At 34.6% G+C, this 22,585-nt stretch overlaps 1 protein-coding gene across 6 annotated transcripts in view; it reads right to left on the reverse strand.

Annotated features, from left to right (window-relative positions):
• Positions 1-22,585, reverse strand: part of SLC38A6 (solute carrier family 38 member 6) — a 59,647-nt gene that overhangs the window by 13,759 nt on the left and 23,303 nt on the right. For all 6 annotated transcript variants that reach the window (XR_001602103.2, XM_016198220.2, XM_016198222.2 and 3 more), the window contains 7 exons: positions 15,588-15,666; positions 8,115-8,197; positions 7,581-7,639; positions 3,098-3,163; positions 2,800-2,853; positions 865-944; positions 416-516 (listed from right to left, as the gene is read on the reverse strand). Coding sequence is in view for 5 of the 6 variants with exons in the window: in XM_016198220.2 (XP_016053706.1) it covers positions 416-516; positions 865-944; positions 2,800-2,853; positions 3,098-3,163; positions 7,581-7,639; positions 8,115-8,197; positions 15,588-15,666 (522 nt within the window). In the remaining variant the exon portion in view is untranslated. The remainder of the gene's footprint in view (positions 1-415; positions 517-864; positions 945-2,799; positions 2,854-3,097; positions 3,164-7,580; positions 7,640-8,114; positions 8,198-15,587; positions 15,667-22,585) is intronic.

Raw genomic sequence — 22,585 nt, forward strand, 5'->3', positions numbered from 1 at the left:
AGCAAACAACTACATTTCAGTGTAAAACCCTTTCCTTCCTCAACTCGTCCTGCAGTTAAGATGACCAGTTCTCCCAAACTGCTAAACTAGAGTCTGATGTATTGAAAATAAGATCCATTCTAAAATATTTCACACTTTTCTTGCAGAAAGACATCAATGTCCCTATGCCTAAGGTTTTATTCAGGTGTTTAAGGAAATCTGCATACAAAGTTATTAATCTCGAACTTGATCTACCTTTATAAGAGAAAGAAAATCAATTCTTTAGGCCCACAGAGCCACCACAGTATTGCAGCGAGTTCTGGCAGCCTGAACAAACTAACTTAATAATGAGAGGCAGAAACAAAGTTCATATTCAAGTGTGAGATCAACTGTAGAACCATTTATTTTGTCATCTATAATTAAATAATATACTTACCATAAAAAGTGAGGTACCCAAAAAGTGCCAATATAAAATAAATGAGAAAACTTAAAGCAATTGCTGTATTGGTTACATTCTGCATTCTTTTCTTTGAAGGGCTAAAAGACAAAAATGGCAGAAGTAGAATCAGTGATCTGATTTATATTTATAGAAATAAGTCTTCCAAGCTAGTCAAAAGGATTCCTTAACCATTCAAGACCTAGTTCATTAGTTATTCCACACTAGAATTTCTGATTTGAAATTACTGCACAAAGATTACGCTTCCAGGAAACATTCTCAATTTGGACAGAATTAATTCTCGGTTGTTTTGTTTTGTTCTAAACTGACCCTTAGAATCCAGTGATGGAGGGAAAGGATTCATAAAGGAGAGTGTCATTCAGTCTGAAAGGCCTAAAAGTAAAAAGACATACTTAATACATTGAAAATATTCCGGGATTCTATGGTACCTTTGAAGTTCACAGTATATGGGCAATACTGAGGTATGGCAGAGAAATGAGAAGGCCATGGTGGGTATGGCATAAGCACTCTGAAAAAAAATTCAAAGACAAAATTACTAAATGCTACTCTGTTGAAACCACTACTTCACTTGACAAGAAGCTCAGTTCTTCAAAAAATCAACTGGGTTAAGTTTATTTCATTTTTCATAAATCATCTTTATAAAATAAGGTTTTATTTAGTGTGGATTTTGTTGTTGTTGTTGTTTCTAAGAGAGACACAATTATGGTAATCAGCAAATCTTTTCCTTGATAGATGGGCTGTCTGTCCTAGCCAGATATTTCTTGTTTGGCTTCTATATAGCATGTTACTTTTACTACAATAGCTGCTGTTCATACATTATTTGGGTAAGATAAAAATAGTTTAGATGAGAAAATAATATTTAGGTAAAATTCAGAATAATAACATATTAGAAATAATCTTACTGTAAATCTCAGTCTCTCCTAATAGATGCATTAGGAAACTTAAAGACATCTTACTACTCTAAGCGGAAATAATCGTTAATGCTTTTGAAACTGCTTTTACCAACTCAATCCAAGGCAATATCACCAATTTAATCTAAGGAAATACTGAAAATATTAATCGCATCTCAGCATCTTTGCCTAGGTTCTCTTTCAATGAGAATGAACATGCTTTATTCTAGACTGGCAAATTCTTAGAGATCCACTGGAATTCATGAACCTAACTTGTTTTTAAAAATTAGAATATTTACGAGCCAGAGATAGTTACAAAGCAAACAAAAGTTACTATCTAAATGAAAATACTGTTTCTACAAAATGGATGGAGATGATTTACTTTCTTTTCTCTGCTCTAAAAAAATTTTCCCCTACTAACTTCAAGCTCTTCAGCAAAAGAAGTTCCAGATGACTGAGACCTATCTTGGGACATAATGCTTCCTCAAATATTTGAAGGGAATTGGGAGGAAGGAAAGCTGTAGTGTTTCCTGAGGCTGGATTAGGGGAATGAGACTTTAATTCACAAATTCTCTTTCATATATTGCTCAATTTCCTGGCTTGTCAATTATCCTACCTAGATCTTCAAGGCACACAGAGGCCTTTACCCTGTGAGATGTGGTAACCTCCCTTGTGGGGCCAGAGAGACATTTCTCATGTAAAAATTGTGGATAAAAAGGAAAATTCTGCATGGAGGAGTTACTGCACCAACATGCTACACTGACAGAGTTGTACATGAGTGGAGGGGATTCTAGTAACTGGAAGCTGCATTTAGCGGAATCAGAAAGTATAGATGAAGAAACTTGCAGCAACAGGGAAGACTTTTAGCTCTTCCAGAATGACAGGGATTACCCAGATCACAGTTCCTGTCGCCTATGCTGATGCCAGGGGCTCTCGCAGACATTTTCAAAATCCTGGGGCTCTCAGAGAAGGCCAGGGGACTTGGTCTTCTAGTTTCCACTTAAGGCATCATAAATTTCAACTCTGGAATGTCTGCCAGAAGACATACTGGCAGTGCTCAATTGCTGGTCCAATGATGAGGCCGTTTTGCTACAGACCAAGGTTCTACTCACAAGGGAGGAGTTTTTGATATAATTGGCTATTTAGCTTTACAAGTCCAGAGGGCAACAGGAAGTCTGTATCCACAGAGGACCTTATTGGCCAGACCAGACATTTAGTAAATCTGTTCTTTTAGGCAGTTGCCCATTTAAAACAGGCTCCATTTAAAAGCATGCCAAAAAAAAGGTGGCTGTTTCATAATAGGCCACCCTGTGTTAAATAATATTATTCTTCTGGTAGGCAACCCTATACTTAGCACTTTCATGAAAATTAATTAGTTACAGGTACAAAGACCTAAGAGACCCTGTTACACAAATCTCTTAAAAGTTGAAATGTGAAAAATCAACCAAAAGTATCTGTTAATAACTTACACACCTCTTTGGAGAAATGAAAGAGCTTTGGTTTACAATCATCTGTAGCATTTGAAATCTGTTTAAGAGGATTGAGGGGAAAAAGAGAAACCAACAGTCATTAAAAGTCAGAAAACATCAACAAACATTATGAATTTATTATTACCAGGCTTTCAAATAAAAATATTTCAAAATAAAGTTCCAAATGCAATCTAGTCATCACTTTTCCTTTTATTAGGAAAAAGGATATTAGTCTGATTTTTTTTTTTCTTTTTAGCTTAAAATAAAAAGAAAGAAACTGAAAAGAAAACATAAACTATTACCTGGAAATACTGCTCTGTACAATTTAATGTCAGAGGACAAGGGATGGACCACTTTTTAATTATTATCTGTAAGAATAAGTAGAATCAACACTAGATTATTTCTTATAAAACTCATGACAAGAAATTGATTTCAAACAGGTCAGTATTATTTCAATTAATCTAACACCATGCCAAACCACATGCTGGCTAACAGAGGATTCTTTGCTTGTATGATTTCCCCCAGTTAGAATGGGTCGCCTGGGGGGGGGGTGAGGCTGGGTGCTACGTATCTGTTTAGTGGGGACCTTCCCCATTAAAGACAGAGTACTCTCATGTCAACTTTCAAAACTCCAATAGCATCAAGGCAGTAAAAACAAGCGCAACACTAAATGCTTTTAGTGACAATGGTACAAGACTATGGTTATTTGTGGGCCTGGCATCAGTAGCAGATAGAGAAATTTTAACAGCCGTTTTGGAGATAGCCACAGGCAGAAGGAGACCTTATGCAAAGGATGGGCTCAGAGACTTCTGACATATAAGTACTGTCTCTCCTTGTTTCTTTCAGACTTACATTGCTTTCAGTGAATGCACATAAAACTGGCTAAGAATAAGGGCACGTGGCTAGGGAACCCCAGCTGTCAAAAATAAATTTAAAAAAAAAATCCCAAGGGATGCCATTTCCCAGAAATAATCAATTAAAATGTTTCAGAATTTTACTTTTATTTCTTCCTTTTTTCCTTCAGGATTTTACTTTTCATTGTGGGCATCCTGTTCCTAGACCTACAGTTGTGGTTGTGTCAACACTGCCATTGTTGCCCTTGTTTCTGGGCACATAATTACTCTGTAAATGTTTGCTCTAGGCTGAAACCCAGCACACAGAGGGGCAGGGAGAATAGAAGAAGCCTGTCCTTTGCAGGAGACCAGTAAGTAAATACTGCTCCTATTCCTATTGCTACTTGGTATTTATCTAGCTTTGGATTTAAACTAATTCAACCGAGATTTTATATAGTGATAAAACAAATCTAAGGAAAACATACACCTTTAGGATTAAGTTAATGAGTACACTAAAGAAAGACTCTTAATTAAAACCCTCCCCAAGGGGGTGGTGCTGGGGGAATTATAAGGATAAATCAGGAAAATTGCTTTGACATTTCTAGATAGGTTTTTAAAATGTAATAAAACTAAATGGTCAACTTACCAAGAGAAAAGAAAAAAAATTAAAAGCAATAATCTCACCATCTTTTTCTTGGTATGTTTTCCAAAACAGGAGATATATGGGTGGGGTAGAAGCTAGTCTCCTCAGCCCGGCTCCAAGCTCAGTGTCTTTCCTTTTATTCCTCACTAACAGTGGGGTGGTGGCAGCAACAACCATTTATTGTGCATTTGCTGTGTACCAGGTACTGCAATAAGGTCAGTATGTGAGCTACCTCATTTACTTTGTCACTAGACTTGCAAATCAATATATTTCAAAAACAGTGCTCAAAATGCAAATATAACCATTATTTTTCATTCATTAGAAGATATCATTAGTAACCTGATTTTATATTAATATAAAATTAGTTACTACAGCTAATTTCTCTGCAGAGATCCATCCCAACCCCAAGCCTGCACAGTGGATTGGGGTGGGTAGGGGTGATGTCCTACGCAGCAGAAGTACAGAACCGGAATGGAAAAATACCCAGTGACAAGAGTAACAGGGAGTCCTTGCTCAGGGTGAAGATAGGATATGGTAAAGGATAATTCCAGGGGTTAGAAAGGTAGATGGAAAAAGATGATTAAGTATTAAAAATACTTTTCATGTGCACAAAAGGCCCTTCCCTTCCTTCACTCTTCTCCCAGTCTTTCCCATCTTTCAGTGCTCAGCTCAAGTTTACTTCCTTACACAACCTTCTTTACTCTAGCTCTCAGACCCTTAACTCCTGCAAATTTTATTCTGAAGCAAATAAATCAATACTTAATTATATATTACCTATACCGTTCTCTACTTTTTCTAATACATTTATCTTATCTCGCCTCCTACACTGACAGATCCTTAAGAGCTGTGTCCAGGTTAAACTCCCACATGCCTAACACAGTGCTCAGTAGAAGGAAAGCTTCCGACTAAAATACATTCAAATAGTTCTTAATTTTGATTTCTGACTTATTAAAATACTTCTTAGAATACTAACCTGTTCTCAAGGCAGAACTTTTGGAAAAAATGGAAATACATTTGTGTTCTAAAATGGACCAAAAAGGTAAAGCCATCTGGTTAGTCATTCTACGCCACTGCTAAAATAAAATGTTTTTTTAATTTTAGATATTTCAGAGGGGGCATAATTTATGCTAAAAAATTTTATGCTAAACAAGGATGTGGGGCAACAGATAAGAGTATAGGTTTTGTAGAGCATAATTTAAGAAAATAATTGTTTTCTGGATTTTTTAATGTAATCTAAATGTTATACAGATTTACAAACACATTTACAAAACTGACAAAAACAATTAATGAAAAATTGGCATCTTTTAAAAAAATTTGTGGTAATACATACACATGCCTTTTCCCTTACCACTATATATTCAAAACCTAATACTTAGCAACTCTAAAATAAATATGCCAATTAAAAAGGGAATTTGAAAAAAAGTGCACAGTGTCTTCATCTTCCCACTTTAGACCAAATTTAAATTGTGCTCACAGGTAAAAATATGAGCAGATGGTTTGTAAAGCATTACAGTAAGGGTATTATTTCCATATGACTGCTACAGTAGAAACCTGCATCGAATTAAAGAGTATCTGCAATGACAGAAATTAATCCAGTGAAAACTATGTACAATAGACATATTGTATCAATACATTTCACCTGCTTCAAACTATCAGCAATAAAAATCAAACTACTCCTACCTATGCAAAGTTTAGGATGCCAATTATCTGGGAGGAAAAAAATTCATTAACTATATGGATTCTTGTTAATATCCATATGTTCATTTGCATACATAGGCCACTCCTAACCATGTAAATGCTTCTTAATCAAATTATGATGAAAATATTTTGTTGTTTCCCTCTTCATTGTGGGGCCTAAAAAAATGTATGTTCATGGATGTTAACTAAACTCACTGTGATGATCATTTCACAATATATATAAGTCAAGTGATTATGCTGGACACCTTACATTTATACAGTGCTGTATGCAATTATATCTCAATAAAGCTGGAAGAAGAAAAATAAAAGAAAGTGTATGTTCAATTCACTTGTAAGATACAAGTCAGACAATTTGAAGAGGGAGGACAATGTTGATAAATTCGACAAATGATTAAATGTAAAATTGCTGAGTATTTTGAGTTTTAAGAGCATTCATTAAAGTATAATTGTTTTTTGTACACAGAAACCAATGTCGCTTCTACTCATTAAAGTGATCTGGAGTTGTTTTATCCCTGTATCCCAGAAGATCAGCTCAGACTAAGTTAAACGCTTCTTAGATTGTTTGGACAGCACAGAAATCTGGCTACTTAATATGGTTTAACTACTGACGTAGTATCTTGCTCTTTTAGGTGGCATTTTTCTTTTACTCATTTCTCATTAATAAGGGAGAATTTAATCAAGCTTATGAATTTAAAAGTTTAATCAAGCCATTTAAATATATATTCTTTTGGCAAGTTTAAAATGTTTAATCCTACTTAAGGTTTGACAGAAACTGTGGAATAAACTGCTACGCAAAGAGAAAAAAAGCTTTTTCAAAATTTCACACAGAGATACTAACTTTGAGAGGTTAAAATCTGTTTTAGAAGAATTAGAAGGAAATAAGAAATTCAAATTCTCTTTTATCTTTATATTAAATTATTTTATGAATAGTAAATTAAGTTTACCATCTGATATTTTTCCTATAATAAAATAAGCTAATTTTTAAAGTAAGAAAAAACATATTACACATGTAAAGAAAAATATTTCTTTGCAGTAGTAGTTTTATGATAACTTATCTATATTGAATATACCAGTTTCTCTGCAGTAGTAGTTTTATGAGAACTTATCTATACTGAATATACCAGACATCCCAGTTCCTACTAGATCTCAACAGTTACGTCCCAGAAGCTCTTGCTTCATTAATGGAACAAAGTTTCATAATTAAATAACTAGTGTCAAATTATTTTACAGATTAGAAACCAGACTGATTCTCATGCTTGAGTACCCCGAGACACACACACACACACACACTCACAGAGTATTGTACTGAAATAAAGTGATACACAACCTACACCAAGAATTACACTCCATCTAAGGTTTTAACAGAACTGGCATGCTCTCCTTTCTAATTAACCACAAGTGATACTGAACTTGAAATGCTGGTCTAGCTAAACCTCTTCAAAACAGATAAAATGAAGAAAATAATTTTTTGAAATAAAGCGCTTTTGAATAACACATTGAAATAAAATGGGATACCTCCCCAAAACAAAAGAGTTAAAAGAAAAAAAGACATTAAGACAATGAGTTGAATTTTAGTGAGGAGATAAGTAATACACTATATTTTAAACTTACCACAAGAGCAAAGAACACCATAAAGAAAAATGATAAACTACTTGTGTAGCCAAGAAAGCCTGTAAAATAACAGTAAAATAAAAAGCAATTTATAAGGAAAATGATCCTAACATACAGCTAAAGCTATACATCTTGGGCATGTTTTCTATTACAGCGCTTGGTGTCTGGGGCTCGGGGCCGAGAATAACATTCCAGCTATCTGTCACAGGCCGTTTACGCAGCTCTGTACGGCAGAATTGGAACTGGCTTACCACTAATGGCACACTGTAAGGAAAGGCTGCTCTTTAATGTTCCGCTGTAAAGATTTTATTTTAGTGGGGCAGACAAAATACTACTGCAAACCAAGTGATAGGTTAACTAGACAGGGCTGAAGGCTGAACAACCTAAAATAAGTCCAAGTTCAAAACTACGCACAACCACCACCTTTCTGCTGAAAATGTGGTACTGTGAACTTTCAAAGCCCCTTAATATTATTTTCTTTCTTTCTTTGTTCTTTCTTTTAAACAAATAATGTTTTCTTCAACAAAGACTCACCCATTTTAGGAAGAAGTGCCAGAGGGAACACAATGACAACACAAGTGATGATTAGTAGTGTTTGTCCGTCAAGATACCAAGACCTATTAGAAAAAAAGTTCTGTTTTAGGCACAGGACTCCAGTGTTTGGGTACACACACACACACACACACACACACACACACACACACACACACGAAAAGCCTACTTCCTTTTGTTAAAATGTGTGTGTGTGTGTGTGTGTGTGTGTGTAGGATTCTGATATTCTTACTAATGAAGTTATATTTTAAAAATGTATCAAAACAATGAAATGCCATTTTTCAATGACCAAATTAGCAAATAATTTAAAAAATAAGATAATAGTCAATGCTGCTGAGGAGTGATGAGGTGCACAAAACTGGTGAAAGTAAAAATTTTGTATATCACCTTTCTGAAAAGCAAGTTGGCAATAGATAATGAGAGCCTTCAAATACATAACACTTATAAAAGACCATTAAAAATAAGAAAACAGCCCTGGCTGGTGTGGCTCAGTTGGTTGAGTGTCATCACATGCACCAAAAGGTAACCGGTTTAATTCCCGGCCAGGGCACATGCCCGGGTTTCGGGCTTGACTCCCAGTGGGGGGCTTGCAGGAGGCAGCCAACTGATGTTTCACTCTCACATCAATGTTTCTCTCTCCCTCTCCCTTCCTCTCTTTCTAGAAATCAATAAAAAATATTTTTTTTTAAGTTTTAAAAATAAGGAAACAATCAGTAACAAGAACAAAAATTTTTGTAAAAAGATGTTTTTTGAAAACATTTAAAAGAATAACCACTGGAAACACACATCTAAAACCATGACAATTTAAAAATAAATTATGGAGCCATGGTACAATCATAAAAGGTCATTTCATAGACATAATAATATAATGAATATTCAGTAAACATATATATAGAGCATGATAGCAATTTTGAGGAAGAATATAGATTCATTAAAAATATAAAGGAATTGCAATAAACCAACAGCCATTATCTCTGGGCAGTAGAATAATGGGTAATTTTTCTTCTTTATAGTTTATAATTTTCAAATTTTCAGGAAAGGACAAAAAAATTAATAACATTTTCATATAAAGTCATTAGAATGTTGAATTAGAAAAGATAGGTTTAAAATGTGATGATGTATTTAATTATTTTAAAAAACTGAGTGCACATTTTTTAAAAATCTGAAGAATATACTTAAAATACAAAAGGTAGATATTTCTATGTGGTAGCAATATGAGCAATTTTATTTTCTCCTTGTTTGCATATATATGATTTTAATTTTTCAATATAAAATACCTGTGCAGAAGTTTTAAAAAGTTAAGAGTTAATTTCCCAAGACTTTAATAGTAAAGACTTTACTTCAGTATGTAAAGGACAAACAACTCATGAAAGAAGTACACCTAGTAAATACACATGACGAAAAATCCAATCTCTGATGCAATTAAAGAAAGAAATAATGAAGCTGTTGAAATTAAACTAGTAAAATTATTTTAAACACGATATTTGAGGATGTAGCATAATTGGTCCTTCACATGTTGCTAGTGACCTTGTCAATCTAGTACTATCTTGGGGGAAAACACTGATAATATGTAGCAAGAGCAATGAAAATGTGGTAATCTACTCTAAAAAATAATCTAAAATATAAAGAATTCTACATGCATGAAGTTGTGAATGCAACATTATTATAATATTAAAAAGCTGGGGGACATTCTATATATCCAACAATAGAAAATGTCAATAACAACATACTCAATGAAATACTGTGCAGCTTTTTTAAAAAGAGGGTTTAGTAAAATGGAAAATGGTAATCACAGAAATACAAGATGTATTATTATTTGTTATGTTTTTTAAAAGCTTTTGTGGAAAAATTCAAAGGAAATTAAAAGATAACAGTGATTAGACAAGAGATGGTATTATGTATCATTTTTATTCACTTTCTTTTCTAAATTTTCTGTAATAAAGCTGTCATTTTTACACTGAAACATATATATTTATATATGTAAATGCACAACAATAACAAAGTAAAATCCATACTAATATGGGAGCCAGGAGCATCAAAGACAATAGGGATTACTTTTTCAAATAATTTGGCAGATGTTCTCAGAATTCTAAGTTGGTGATAATCAACCTCTGTCTCTATCAGATAACCAAAGTGTCCCACTGCCATATTCTATCAAGAAAATGGATAAATTCCTTGAAACATACAACATACCAACACTGAATCCTGAAGAAATAAAAAATATGAACAGACCAATAATAAGTAAGGCTATTGAATCAGTAATCAAAAGCCTCCCCAAAAAGAAAAGCCTAGGACCAGATAGTTTTACTAGTGAATTCTACAAAAACATTTAAAAGAATTAATGTAAATCCTTTTCAAACTCATTCAAAAAATTGAAGAGGGGGGGAACACTTCCAAACTCACTTTACAAAGTCATCATACCTTAATACAAAGCCAGATAAAAACACGACTAAAAGAGAAAATTACAGACCAATATCCTTGATTAATATAGATGCAAAAATTCTCAACCAAGTATTCGCAAACCAGATTCAATAGCATGTTAAAAGGATCATACAACGTGATTAAGTGGATTTATCCCTGGAATGAAGGGATATTCAACATATAAAATCAGTAAATGTGATGCAGCACATTAATAGAATGAAAGATAAAAATCATATGATCATCTCAATAGATGGAGAAAAAGCATTTGACAAACTATAACAGCTTTTCATGATGAAACCCCTCAGCAAATTGGGTATAGAAGAAACATACCTCAACATAATAAAGACCATATACAACAAACCTACAGCTTACATCACACTCAATAGTGAAAGGTTGAAAGCATTTTCTCTAAGATCAGGAACAAGGCAAGGGTACCCACTCTCAACACTCTTATTCAACATGGTACTGAAAGTCCCAGCCAGAGCAATCAGGCAATATAAAGAAATAAAAGGCATCCACATTGGAAAGAAAGAAGTAAATAAATCTGTTTTTATTTGCAGATCATATGATCTTATATATAGAAAAACCTAAAGACTCAACACAAAAACTGTTAGAACTAATCAACAAATTTAGTAAAGTTACAGGATACAAAATCAACATACAGAAATCAGTTGGGTTTCTATATATTAACAATGAAATATCTGGTTTATGAGGAAGTCCCCTCTAATGTATCCTTAATGGGCACTGTGGGTGCTAACAGCTTCCTCTTTAACAGGACAGAAGGAACAACAGCAGAAATAGCGCCATGATCACAACTTGCCCTTTTCCACCCTAATCCATGTCTTTAGGAAATGCATGTGCCAGAAACGAAAACTTATGGACAAGTACTTCTAGGTCTAACGGACTTGAAGCTGTGCCCTCTGCATTTTCACATGCCCCTCAGTTCCTGGTAGGAGGGAGGCCTGAGAGAGGACACATATTAACAAAGCAAAACGGTATTCGGTGTGTTCATCTTCTAGCCACCCTTAACCAGGTATGAATCAGAATGAGAAATGCAAAATACCCCTCACTGAGGAACACCTGGCAACTAAACTTCTTAAGCTGGCAAAAAGCCCAGGGCTCTGTGCCTGAAATCGCCTTCCCCGGGGACTCAGTATCAGACCCAGACAGTTGCAACGCCAGGAGGAGAGAGGCCCAGAGGAGCGCCAGAGCAGAATCCAGCTGTTGGTGCTGCTGTCCCTGCTGTCAGGAAGGTAGAGCTGTGAAGGGAGCACGCTAATCCTCAGGACCAGGCTCTTTTCTCTTGCGTAAGGATAAAGGAACACTTTGAAATCATTTCAAATCACAATTTCACTCATGTTCAGAGAAGCCATGTGACCGCCCCCAGCACTGAGCTGGCGGGCTGAAGATGACTTCACCTCCTCCCAGCAGTCACTCAGAATCACAGAGTTATGGCACATTAGAGCTGGAAGGGACCTCACAGATCACCTGGTTCAACAGCTTCATCTCATATGTCAGCACAATCAGCAGAGGAATGAGGGTGATCTTAGGGAGAAGCAATGGAAATATTCCCCTCTCCTGAAGAGTCACTTTGAGTTTATGGTGTTTTCCCGATACTGCCTCATTTTTCTCAAGACTGTGCTTCCTTTACTCTCCTCTTTACTAGAATGACTTTAAATTCCTAAAATTAAAAAACCCTATTCAAAATATAATTTATCTATCCCTGTGTGGCTACTGGTTATTATTAATCATTTCTTACCCTTATTAAGTTACATTAATAATGTCAACAATAAAGGCAATATAGTAATACACAGCCAAGTTAGTTTACATTTCACCATGCATGTCACAGAGGTGAATAAACTTTTAAAATACAAACCAGTAAAAAGAAATCTCAAAAAGCACATATTAAGTATGTATATTTTATAAATCAAGATTTTAAAAGACTACCCTAATCTTAAGTTCTTTCCTAAGCAGGGGAAAATAATTATCAAAGAGAGCCCCTGTTTTCCTACTGTGATATAAACATACACTCTCTTTAAGCTAATAGAATTAGAGTAAAAGGTTCTATACTACACTTCCTAGAAAACCTGTTTGATCTGTGGATTTAATCCTATATGATAAAAGTGTTCCAAGTATGAAATATAGAAGCTAAACCCTAAGCTGTATTTCAAGTGCTTTGGCATGCAGATGTTTTCTTCCCCCCATATTTTAATGAAAACCAGATTTATTTATAAGTTGCTTTAATTTCATTCTCGAATGGAATGGAACAAGAGTATCATGTGTTCTGAATTAGGGTCTAACTCACATCCCATATCAATTCTGTAACTCAAATGCAAGACAACTTAATTGGGTCAATCATATTCCCCTGACAAGATCATTAAATGTTAACAGAGCGCTTCCAAATTTTAACAGCCATAGATTTTTAAAATATAAGTTATCCTATGAAAAATATAGATGTCTTATAATAGTTTGGTATACCTGTTATAGCTTCTGACTTCTAATAGTAATTTTTAAATTGGTATATTATGAACATAAAGTTTCTTTTAAATAACATCTTTGTAAAGGTTTATGTTTCACAAAGATACATCAAATCTCACAGACGACTCAGAAAATAAGCTCACCTAAGATCTTAGCTGCAAGTCACTGTAAATCAAACTCTAAAACAAAAGCCTATCAATAGCAGATTGATCTCATTGAAAAAAATATTGCTATGTAACCCTACCCAGAAATAAACTGCCCTAGACAGTTATGTAAATTATCATAACATGTTTCTTAATTATTTTACAGCATTAAGCTTTAAAGACTAATGATTTATCTGCATTCTAACCAATATAGTCACTTACTAATTTTTCCAAAACTTTGAAATCCAAAATAAGCAAATATATATTAGATTTTAAACCCAAAGCTGTTAAAATGTGCAATTTTAAAACATCATAACAGAGATAATGCAAATTGGCCACAGTATTTTTACGTATATAATTTTCAAAACTCAACGTGTGACATGTAAAAATAACATTTTTATCAATTTTATACTAACATAAGTAAGATGAGAGTTAATTTTTATTTTTTTAAACAAGCCAGGAAAAAAAGCAAATAGCAATTGATTTAAATGAAGCTATGGTAAAAGTATCACTTTTAGAGAAAAAATACCTAAGTTTTAGTAGCAGTTCTGTCATATGCTACCTTAATTATTTCTAAAATTGAATATGTATTTTTATCCCTCCTCTTTCCACAAACACATATAACAAATAAAAAATGTGAAATTCAGCACAAAGAAAAAGGAAAACACATACGTGTGACAACAATTAGGATTAACATAGTTTATGCAAAACATTCACATTCAGAATTGACTCTGACCTTCCTGGCAAGCAGAGCAAATAAGAAAAAAATCATCTTTAATGTAGTCATTATTGAAATTTCTTCTCTTTTAATTCTGCATATTGACACTATGCTGTCAACTTACAAAAGCATGTGTACGTATAGTATTTTATTTCATCATCCCAACCATTTTGTTAAAAAGGCGATACCAGCACCCCCATTACAGCAGCTGCAGAAAACTAAGGCTCAAAATTAAGTTCCATGGTGAAAAGAAGTTAATTTCCTGAGTTACTGAATATGAAATGGGTAGGACACACACCCCCTTACCCTGAGTTTAACATTCATTTTACCTCATGTTGCCTTGAGTTCTTAGCCCTGAGTTATAAAAGAAATATATCACATAGAACTTCTTGAGTAACAGAAGTTGTCTGCGATATTTTTACTGCAAGCACAAAAGTGATTTTCACATAGCTATTTCTTATAGGAATTATTTATCAAACTAAGAGCATAAAATTTAAAAGTAACTATAAAACAGCTGTAGATAAAACAAGGTACTTGTTAAAAAAACACACCAAGGTACTTGTGAGCATCAAGTGTGATAATGAATGTGGAAACCTTGTGAACTAATAAAGTACTAAACAATTTTTCTGGTAATGAAAATCATTAAGAACTTCTACCTATCTTTTTTCAACCACATTTTCTTGATAGTCCTTAGTGAGATCTAAAGTATACCATACTTTTTATTAACAAATGTCACCCCAATAAATTTAATGAAAAATAAAGTATACCATACTTTCCTTATAAATATGTATTTGCAGTTATCTTAGTAGAACTCTTTCAAGAAAGCCAAGTTACAAAAGCTAAAAACTAAATTTTGAAAACTTGCCCTTTAAACCAGAAAAAGTTCAAATACTGGAGCAAAACAACCAAATATTTAAATCTAAAAGTCTGACCGCCTTTTTTGTTGTAGTTTAGAAATTACGTAAAATAACTTGATAACAAAATAATTTATTCTATCTTTTTGAGTTTATTTTTCTCAAATTTTCTTGTTCTACATCGTTGAAAAGTATAATTAATCTGTGTTTCCCCCCATAAAAAAGAGACGAGTCACTGAGAAAACAGTGTTTTTAAAATAAGGAGAAAAGGTATAATGTGACTTGGCATTGTTTATAATATTGTTAAAAAAAACAGTGCCTGAAAATAATTTATTTTTTCAAATCATGCTTTATAATAGGAATCTCACACAAGTATGGCTGTAACTTTCCCAAAGTGATTTATCCTTATACTGTGGTTGGCTGAAAGTGACAGAGGCACTATCCCCTCCATGCTTGGCTGGCCTTCACTCTCAGTGTTTGTGTCTCCCTCCATCCCCCCGCCCAGCCTTGCATATCCCAGGAGTGTCTCCTTTGCTCTTCTCCAAGACCTAGCTCCTACCTGCCCCGGCTGTCACCCTTTGCTCTTCTCCAAGGTCTAGCTCACACCTGGCCCAGCTGCAAGGGTCCCACCTGCACCTCAGAGGGTTCGCAGCACAGTGCTCTGTACAAAATGGATCATCAATAACCGTCTGCTGAGTGTTTGCTTCTCCATTGCTACTCTGCTCCTGCCTAAGATGTAAGTGTCTTGAGGGCAGGGACTACGTTTGTTTTACTTTCCACTCGCTTAATATTTATTGAATTAATAAAAAAATGGACACAGTGTGACGTATTTTTTTCTTACCCACTATAGTCGCCAGGCAAAAACTCTGAAATAGCAGTAGGAAGCTCTGTTTTAATAATTAAAAGATAAGATGACATAGCTGCAAAAAGAATAAAAAGAATTCCTGTTAGAATTCTATCATTTCCAACCACTTAAAGAATAACTTATCCAGAAACACAGATCCCCACTGGGACTATGTGGAAGATTAACTTATACTGCACTGTCCTCAAGGTACATATATACATGTATACCAAGAATGGAAATAACTAACTCTGTAGGGAAGAAGAATTCTAAGTTCACTAAGTATCCTTTGTTTACATTTCAAGTCCAAGTTACATTTCAGTGATTCAAGTTTCAAATCATTTTGGTAAGAGAAAGGGTATTGATTATAGGTCATTTATAAATGAAATTTTGGTTGAAATTTTGCAAAACTTTTGTTATGTCACCCCTGTCCAAGGCATTAGAGGTTAGTTTAGCAACAACTGATATAGAAACAGGAGTATAAGTATAGCTAATAACTTTGATAATTTGTTCTTTCTTACTAGAGAGGGACCTCCCTCTAGAAGTCTCCCTCTCTTGCCCTTTCTCTGTTCCCCCGCCCCCACACACATATGGACAGGTTATGGCAAAACAAAAACAAAGTGCATAATGAATTACATTTTTAATTGTCCTCTAAAACAGATTATAAAAGATTCAATGGAAACCATTAGGCACATTAAAAGAATAAAACTTATAACTTTTATTCTACTTTATTAACAGGGCTCATCTGTATTATGTTACTGAAACCTGAAGCTTGCATTATTTCTCACATTTTACCTGAGAGGATTCAAGAAAAAAAACAAACAGCTTTTACAGCATTTTAATAATGATGTTATTTCTGATGTAGCTATAAAAAAAAAAAAAAAATCCAAAAACGAAATCCTATAAACCTTCCATTACATACTGGGAAATAACTGTTTTACTATGGCTACAGAGTACAGAACTCACTGATATAGAAATACTTGAGTTTAAGCTTAAATGCTTAAGTATATAAAAACCCGGATGATTTGGAGTCAGAATGTCAGTTTAACAGAGTAATTAATCTCTCTTTCCCCCAGAGATTAACTATATATGGAAAAAGAGCCAAAAAGAAGATGTCCATGGAGAGTAAAGAGTGCACTCTGCGTGCACGTTAATTTTATTACTTATATATTTCAGACACCCCTCACTCTCTCCTTAGACCTACAGAAACTAAGAACACGAATGAATGCCAAATCTGAAAGGCAAAAATCTAGGGGGAAGTGATTAAAAGGTTCAAAGAGTTTAAGAAGAAGAATGTATATTTCTCAATCAACATATTTAAAAGAAGCTGAACTTCTGCACAATTACAGTGCTATCTGACCAGTCAACCCTGGAGAGAGAAAAAAAGAATATATATGTACTACTTTGTGTATAAATTTGTATGAAGATAGAAAACACACAAACAAACATACATTCAATTTTTTTAAGTAAAATAACATGTACCTATGGCAAAGTAAGATTTACAACAGTTAAGTAACCACTTCTTTGTAATGAAAATGTACATATACACATTTTTCACTTTGTGACTATTTGTTTTCCCCCAGCAGTACAGTACATTTCTTCACACCCTCTTTGACTTGAGGGTTATTATAACTGACTGTATGTGAAAAGGTGTTTTATACTGTTTACACTCTCACAAGGAAAAATGCTACCAATTTGGTTTAATTTCTTCCACTCAAGGATTTGAAGTCTCTGTTTATAATACTTTATCTAGACCAAAGAATCATACACATATGGTGTGATGATAAAAATCAGAAACTGAATTTTCTGAAGCTGGCCTAGAGCTACTTAAATATATCTTACCAGGAAAAAAAAAAAAAAAGACAAAAATACCCTGAGAACAAGGAATGCAGACTTCCTACACAATGTAACTTATTATCTGCCCATCAGTCTTTCTTGCTTGGATTAATCCAACACCACATGGATTTCTGAAGTTTCAGACATTCATCTCTTTCAGTAATTTTCTATTATTTCTTTTAGATCTTTAGTTGTAAAAAGCTTCAATGAATATGAGATCATATTTCTTTCTAATATACAATCTGTCATTCTTCCCAGAATTCTATTAGCCCCTGGCTAATCATTTGATCACTTTTATCCCCTGTTGTAGCCTTAACTCTGGTTTTCAAATGGGTGTCCGATTTCATTAGATTCCAGTCTCAAGAATCATGTATATTTCAAGAAATGTAAACTCAGCAAACAAATGTTTCTCTCTCCAAAAAAGATCTCAGCATACAAGATATAAAAATATAATAAAACAGGCAAAATACTGCTGCTTTCTGAGAGAATGCTGGTGCTTGTTTTAAGAGCTACAGAAGCACAGAACTCATGATAGGGAAAAGCCCCACTGACTAAGGAAAACAAAGAAAGACACTATCCTTTCCACTGTCTAAATTATTTTTTCTTAACTGCAAGTAAACTTTATTGCAAGGACTAGCACCTTAACATATTATATATAATACAGAAAGGAAACAAAACTATACATTAAGCTAGGAAATACATCTTAATTAGATTCACATGAAAAGAACAATCAGCTTAGTAAAATAAACTGGAAAAGTTTCAAAGATATGATATGAATAAGAAAGCTCATATATCTATTGATTTTTAACCAAAAGGCTCACTAGATCAAATAGCTGCCTGTCACACCTTTTGTCTTATGTCTTCTATTAATGGCATAAGGAAGTGTTTAAAGACATCTTAGAGACAGGTCATAAGCAAGAATTTGTAAATGATTTTTACTGACATCCATACATAGAATAGACTCCTAATACAAGACACACCATGTTGTACTCTAAATTAATAGCTGTAACAGGGTCATCCATAAGAGTCATGGTTATGGTTAAGTGGTTCTGGCCTACACACCACCAAAGCCAGAACCAGTGCTAGAAGACATACCTTGATGACAGGTATTCAACCATTACACATCATTTAGTTTCACCACATTAACTAAATAGGTGTTCTTTTCTCCTTCATTTTAAACATAATAGAACTCATTTAATGGAAACTGCCCTGGGAAGAAAATTTTTAAAATCTGTCAACCTAATCAAAACATAGAAGTTAAAAGTATTCTTTAAAAACCATGTGGGAAAAGCAATTCTTATATAAAAAGAAATTAGTAAAATAGGGTAAGATGTGATGAGGCAATAGCGAGTGGTAAGGTATTAATGCTGGCTGTCTAACCATAAAGAGGAACACACGAGCTGGCAGTACGGAGGCTGAGGGGAGAGAGGTCAGAAGCAGAGAGAAGGGGAAGGGGATCCGCGGGACAAGCATGAGGACAGTGGACAGTGTGCGGTTTGGGTGCCTGCTGCGTGCTTGACAGTGCTCCAAGTGCTTCATAAGGCACCTCTCATCTAACCTTCACCACAGACCCGCGAGGCAGGTATTATTTATCTCCAGGTGAAGAAATGGAGGCACGAAGGAGTAACTTGCCCGAGCTAGCGGTGGTGGGAACAGCCAGGCTGGCTTGAGGAACCTGCACTATTAACTGTTCTGCGGTGGGAACGCAAGGTGCAAAGTGAAGAAATCCGCCACTGCAAAGGAGAAAGAAAGTCTATCAAGAGGATCATTCCCCAGGATTATCCTTTTTTCTTTTATCAGCAGCATTTAAACAATAAATTGTTTCTGGATGCCAAGTTTAACATTTGGGTTCAAAGAATTTATACAGCACAGAAAATTAGAAGCTTTAGAGCACTTACAATGTTCATTTCACGTTGAAATGTATTTTTAGCATACTTCATTTTTGTAAGAGGGGTTGGTGAAGTGCTTAGTCCTAGATTCCTCAGACAGGCTGAGGAGTTTCGTGGTAGGACTCAACCTGCTAGGACACTATGGATAGGACTCTACCACTATGATTCTACTGGATCAGCAACTATTATTGTAGTTCAGAAAAGTTTCCTATTCTCACACATTTGAGACATTAACACTATGCTGAAATCTAAAAAAATTAAAACAAAAACCAACTCCTCTTCTCACAAACTCTGTACTCTTATGGACTATTTTTCTCAGGACCCCTTAAAATATATATATATGCAAATGTAAATACACATATATACATACACATATATACATACATACATACATAAAGCTCCAATTGGAGTTTGGGCCTAAGGAATCATTAGTTTACAAAAATAATTATCCTTTGTGTTAAACACTTGAAATACACACATGAAGATAAGATTACATACAGCTATTTTAAAAACAGAATTAGGTTTTCAGCACTTGGAGGAAGTTCAGCAGCTTCTTAAAGGATTAGTCAGCCAGCCCTAAACAGATGTACTATGAGAGGAAATAATAACTTTGCCTTTCCATCTAAGAGAGGTTCAATTTTACTTCAAACATGTTTTTAGTCATGGATGGCAACTAGTTTATTATATTCAACACATCTCATTAACCTGGTGTTCCTACTAAATGTTTAAATACCATGAAAGTCTATCCCCACTCAAAAGAGTACACAAACACAATCTGTCTTTTATAAAAAAGGATTTTTTTAAAAAAAACCCTGACCACAATGTCATTTCCCTAATTTGTACACAAAAGAAAATCAAAATATATGGGGAAATTTTTTCCCCCTTAACTCTAGAAAAATATATAACTTTGTTTTATCATTATCAAGATCTTTGAATAAAAAATGACCAGAATATTTACTATTCTGAAGTTCCTATAAATAAAAATTATTACTAAGAAATGCATTATTTTCTATACCTTTTTAAAGTAACAAGTTATCAGTAAAGTTTGCCACAGGAAGTACGTGTGAAAAAGACTCCTTCCAAATTTCCTCTCCTAAGGGAGACAGTATTGTTCAGGCTCAATAAAGCTGCAGTTTGACTCCAGATGATCTTACCAGCAGATGGCATTGTAACAGCGCACCCAATCCTTGGTTCCCAGGAGACAACACAAACTAGTACATCTATCACTATCCTACCGAAAGAAGAAAAAAGGGAAAAGCAAAGATAGGGGAAATAAAAGATAAGGGAGAGGAAAGGAGAGGAGAGGGAGGGGGGGAGGGGAGGGGAGGACCAAATAGTTTCTAAATTATCTAATATTAAATCAGAAATTTGGAAAATACTGAGAATCTGAAATGTTTATAGTTCTTGACTGAAAATGATCTTATTTATACTTTTCTGTTTATGAATGAGATTTAGTAACTATGTTGCTTAAGGACATAAAGGGCTGCCGAGTTTCTCTTAAAACTTAGGTTCCCAAGCTGAGGTGTTAATTGAGGCTGCTGGAGTAAGGTTAGTGGGATCCCCGCCACACTAGAAAAGCTGGGTCATTCCAGCTATTTCAGGTTTCAGTAAGACTACTACTGTCTAGGGTTTTCCTTTCACAATATGCAGCAGTGATTCAACCTCCACATTCTTTCTAGGACTGTAAAGAACTAAGGAAAGAATATCCTATCCATAGTGGTCTTTCATAGTTTTAAGAGCAAAACAAGAATGCAATATACTTCTAGGAGCCACTCACATTTCCACATTTTGAGTTGAGCAAGATATAAAACCAGAAATAACATCAATTAACTTCACTTTTATCATGTACTTGTAAAAGTTCATAGTTAATAGGACTTTCTCTAACTTGACTAAAGATAATTTAGGGTTTACTGCTTGATTTCCAGGGATATTTTAGCCTACTGGGTGGTCTATCTCAGGAGTTCAAGTGAACTGAAACAACGTAACTACTTACCTTGGTTCTTAAGAATTTCATAATGCAACACGGATAGACAAACTATGTGGAAACTATACTACCTATACTTATTTGCTATTACAGTTCTTAATCCTTTTACTAGTAGTACACTAAATTCAAACTCTAAGCCAGAGTTCTCTTGCCCGTAACAGGATTAAATATTTAAAACTTCCAGATGCCCCTTTTCTGGCTTTGTGTCCCAGCAGCAACAACTCTCAGCAAATATCACTGGGCTCCTGTGGAAAGGGGCAGCTAGGGGTTCTCTCTGGCTCTGGCCTATTTCAGGCCCCTAATTCACTAGTGTTGGGAAGAGATCAGGAATTGCTTTTCAGTGGTATTTTACTATGTGGCTCTCCATTTTCCAAAGGCAAAGTTTCCCATAACCTTACAATAAAAGCACTAAACTTAGTAAGCCACGTTTGTTTCTATCGTAAGTTTAGAGATTGTTCAAAGACAGATTTTTTCCAATCAACTTGTTAGGATACATTAGTGCCCAGGAACAAATGCTTAGTGCCTGGCTGATGGTGGGGAAACAAGATTTCCTGGGACGTTCTGACAGTAGACTCTTTCCTACAGAAACTCCATGTTCACTTACACATTCTGTGGCCTTCCCTTCCTAGTGAATAAGCTCTCTTTTCCTTGAAAGGGGTCCCATGCAATGTCGCTGGCTTTTTCCTTCTTGCCCTCCATCTCTTATTCCCTCCTTTCTTCCTATAATAAACATTACTGACTAAATGCCTACTATGTGCTAGATACTAAGGACATCAATAAGCAAGTTACTTAGCTTTGTGGAATGTGGAGATGTAGGGAATAAACGGGGTTTTCAATGAAAGATCCAGGTAATAATTATTGATCAAGAGCAATTCCTGACCACTTTGTGGGTAAAGGTTTCTCTGTTCCATTTTTCTCATAGATTCATCAGGGGCACAGAATCCCAAGAAAGCTGAGAAATGTTTAAATGTTACAAGGAATGAAAGTCAGGAAACATTAATCTAAGACATAATTACCTAACCTAAAAACAGTAGATTTCAAAATACCTTATTTTGTATTTGACATAACATCTAACTCTCCTCAATACTTTCAACCTTTTAATTTTTATATAATTCTAAACTACAAATCATTCAATGGACTTTCAAGTCTCTTTCTATCATTTATATAGTATATAAAATTGTCTCTTTGAGGCAAAATCTTAGGCTTTTAAGTAGAACTTTTTTAACTGTCTCATTCACTCAACAAGTATTATTTACTGAGTTGCTCTACCAGAAACTAGGTCAAGTTAT

The sequence above is a fragment of the Miniopterus natalensis genome, chromosome 1, assembly GCF_054644295.1.
Source record: "Miniopterus natalensis isolate mMinNat1 chromosome 1, mMinNat1.hap1, whole genome shotgun sequence".
Classification (NCBI taxonomy): domain Eukaryota; kingdom Metazoa; phylum Chordata; class Mammalia; order Chiroptera; family Miniopteridae; genus Miniopterus; species Miniopterus natalensis.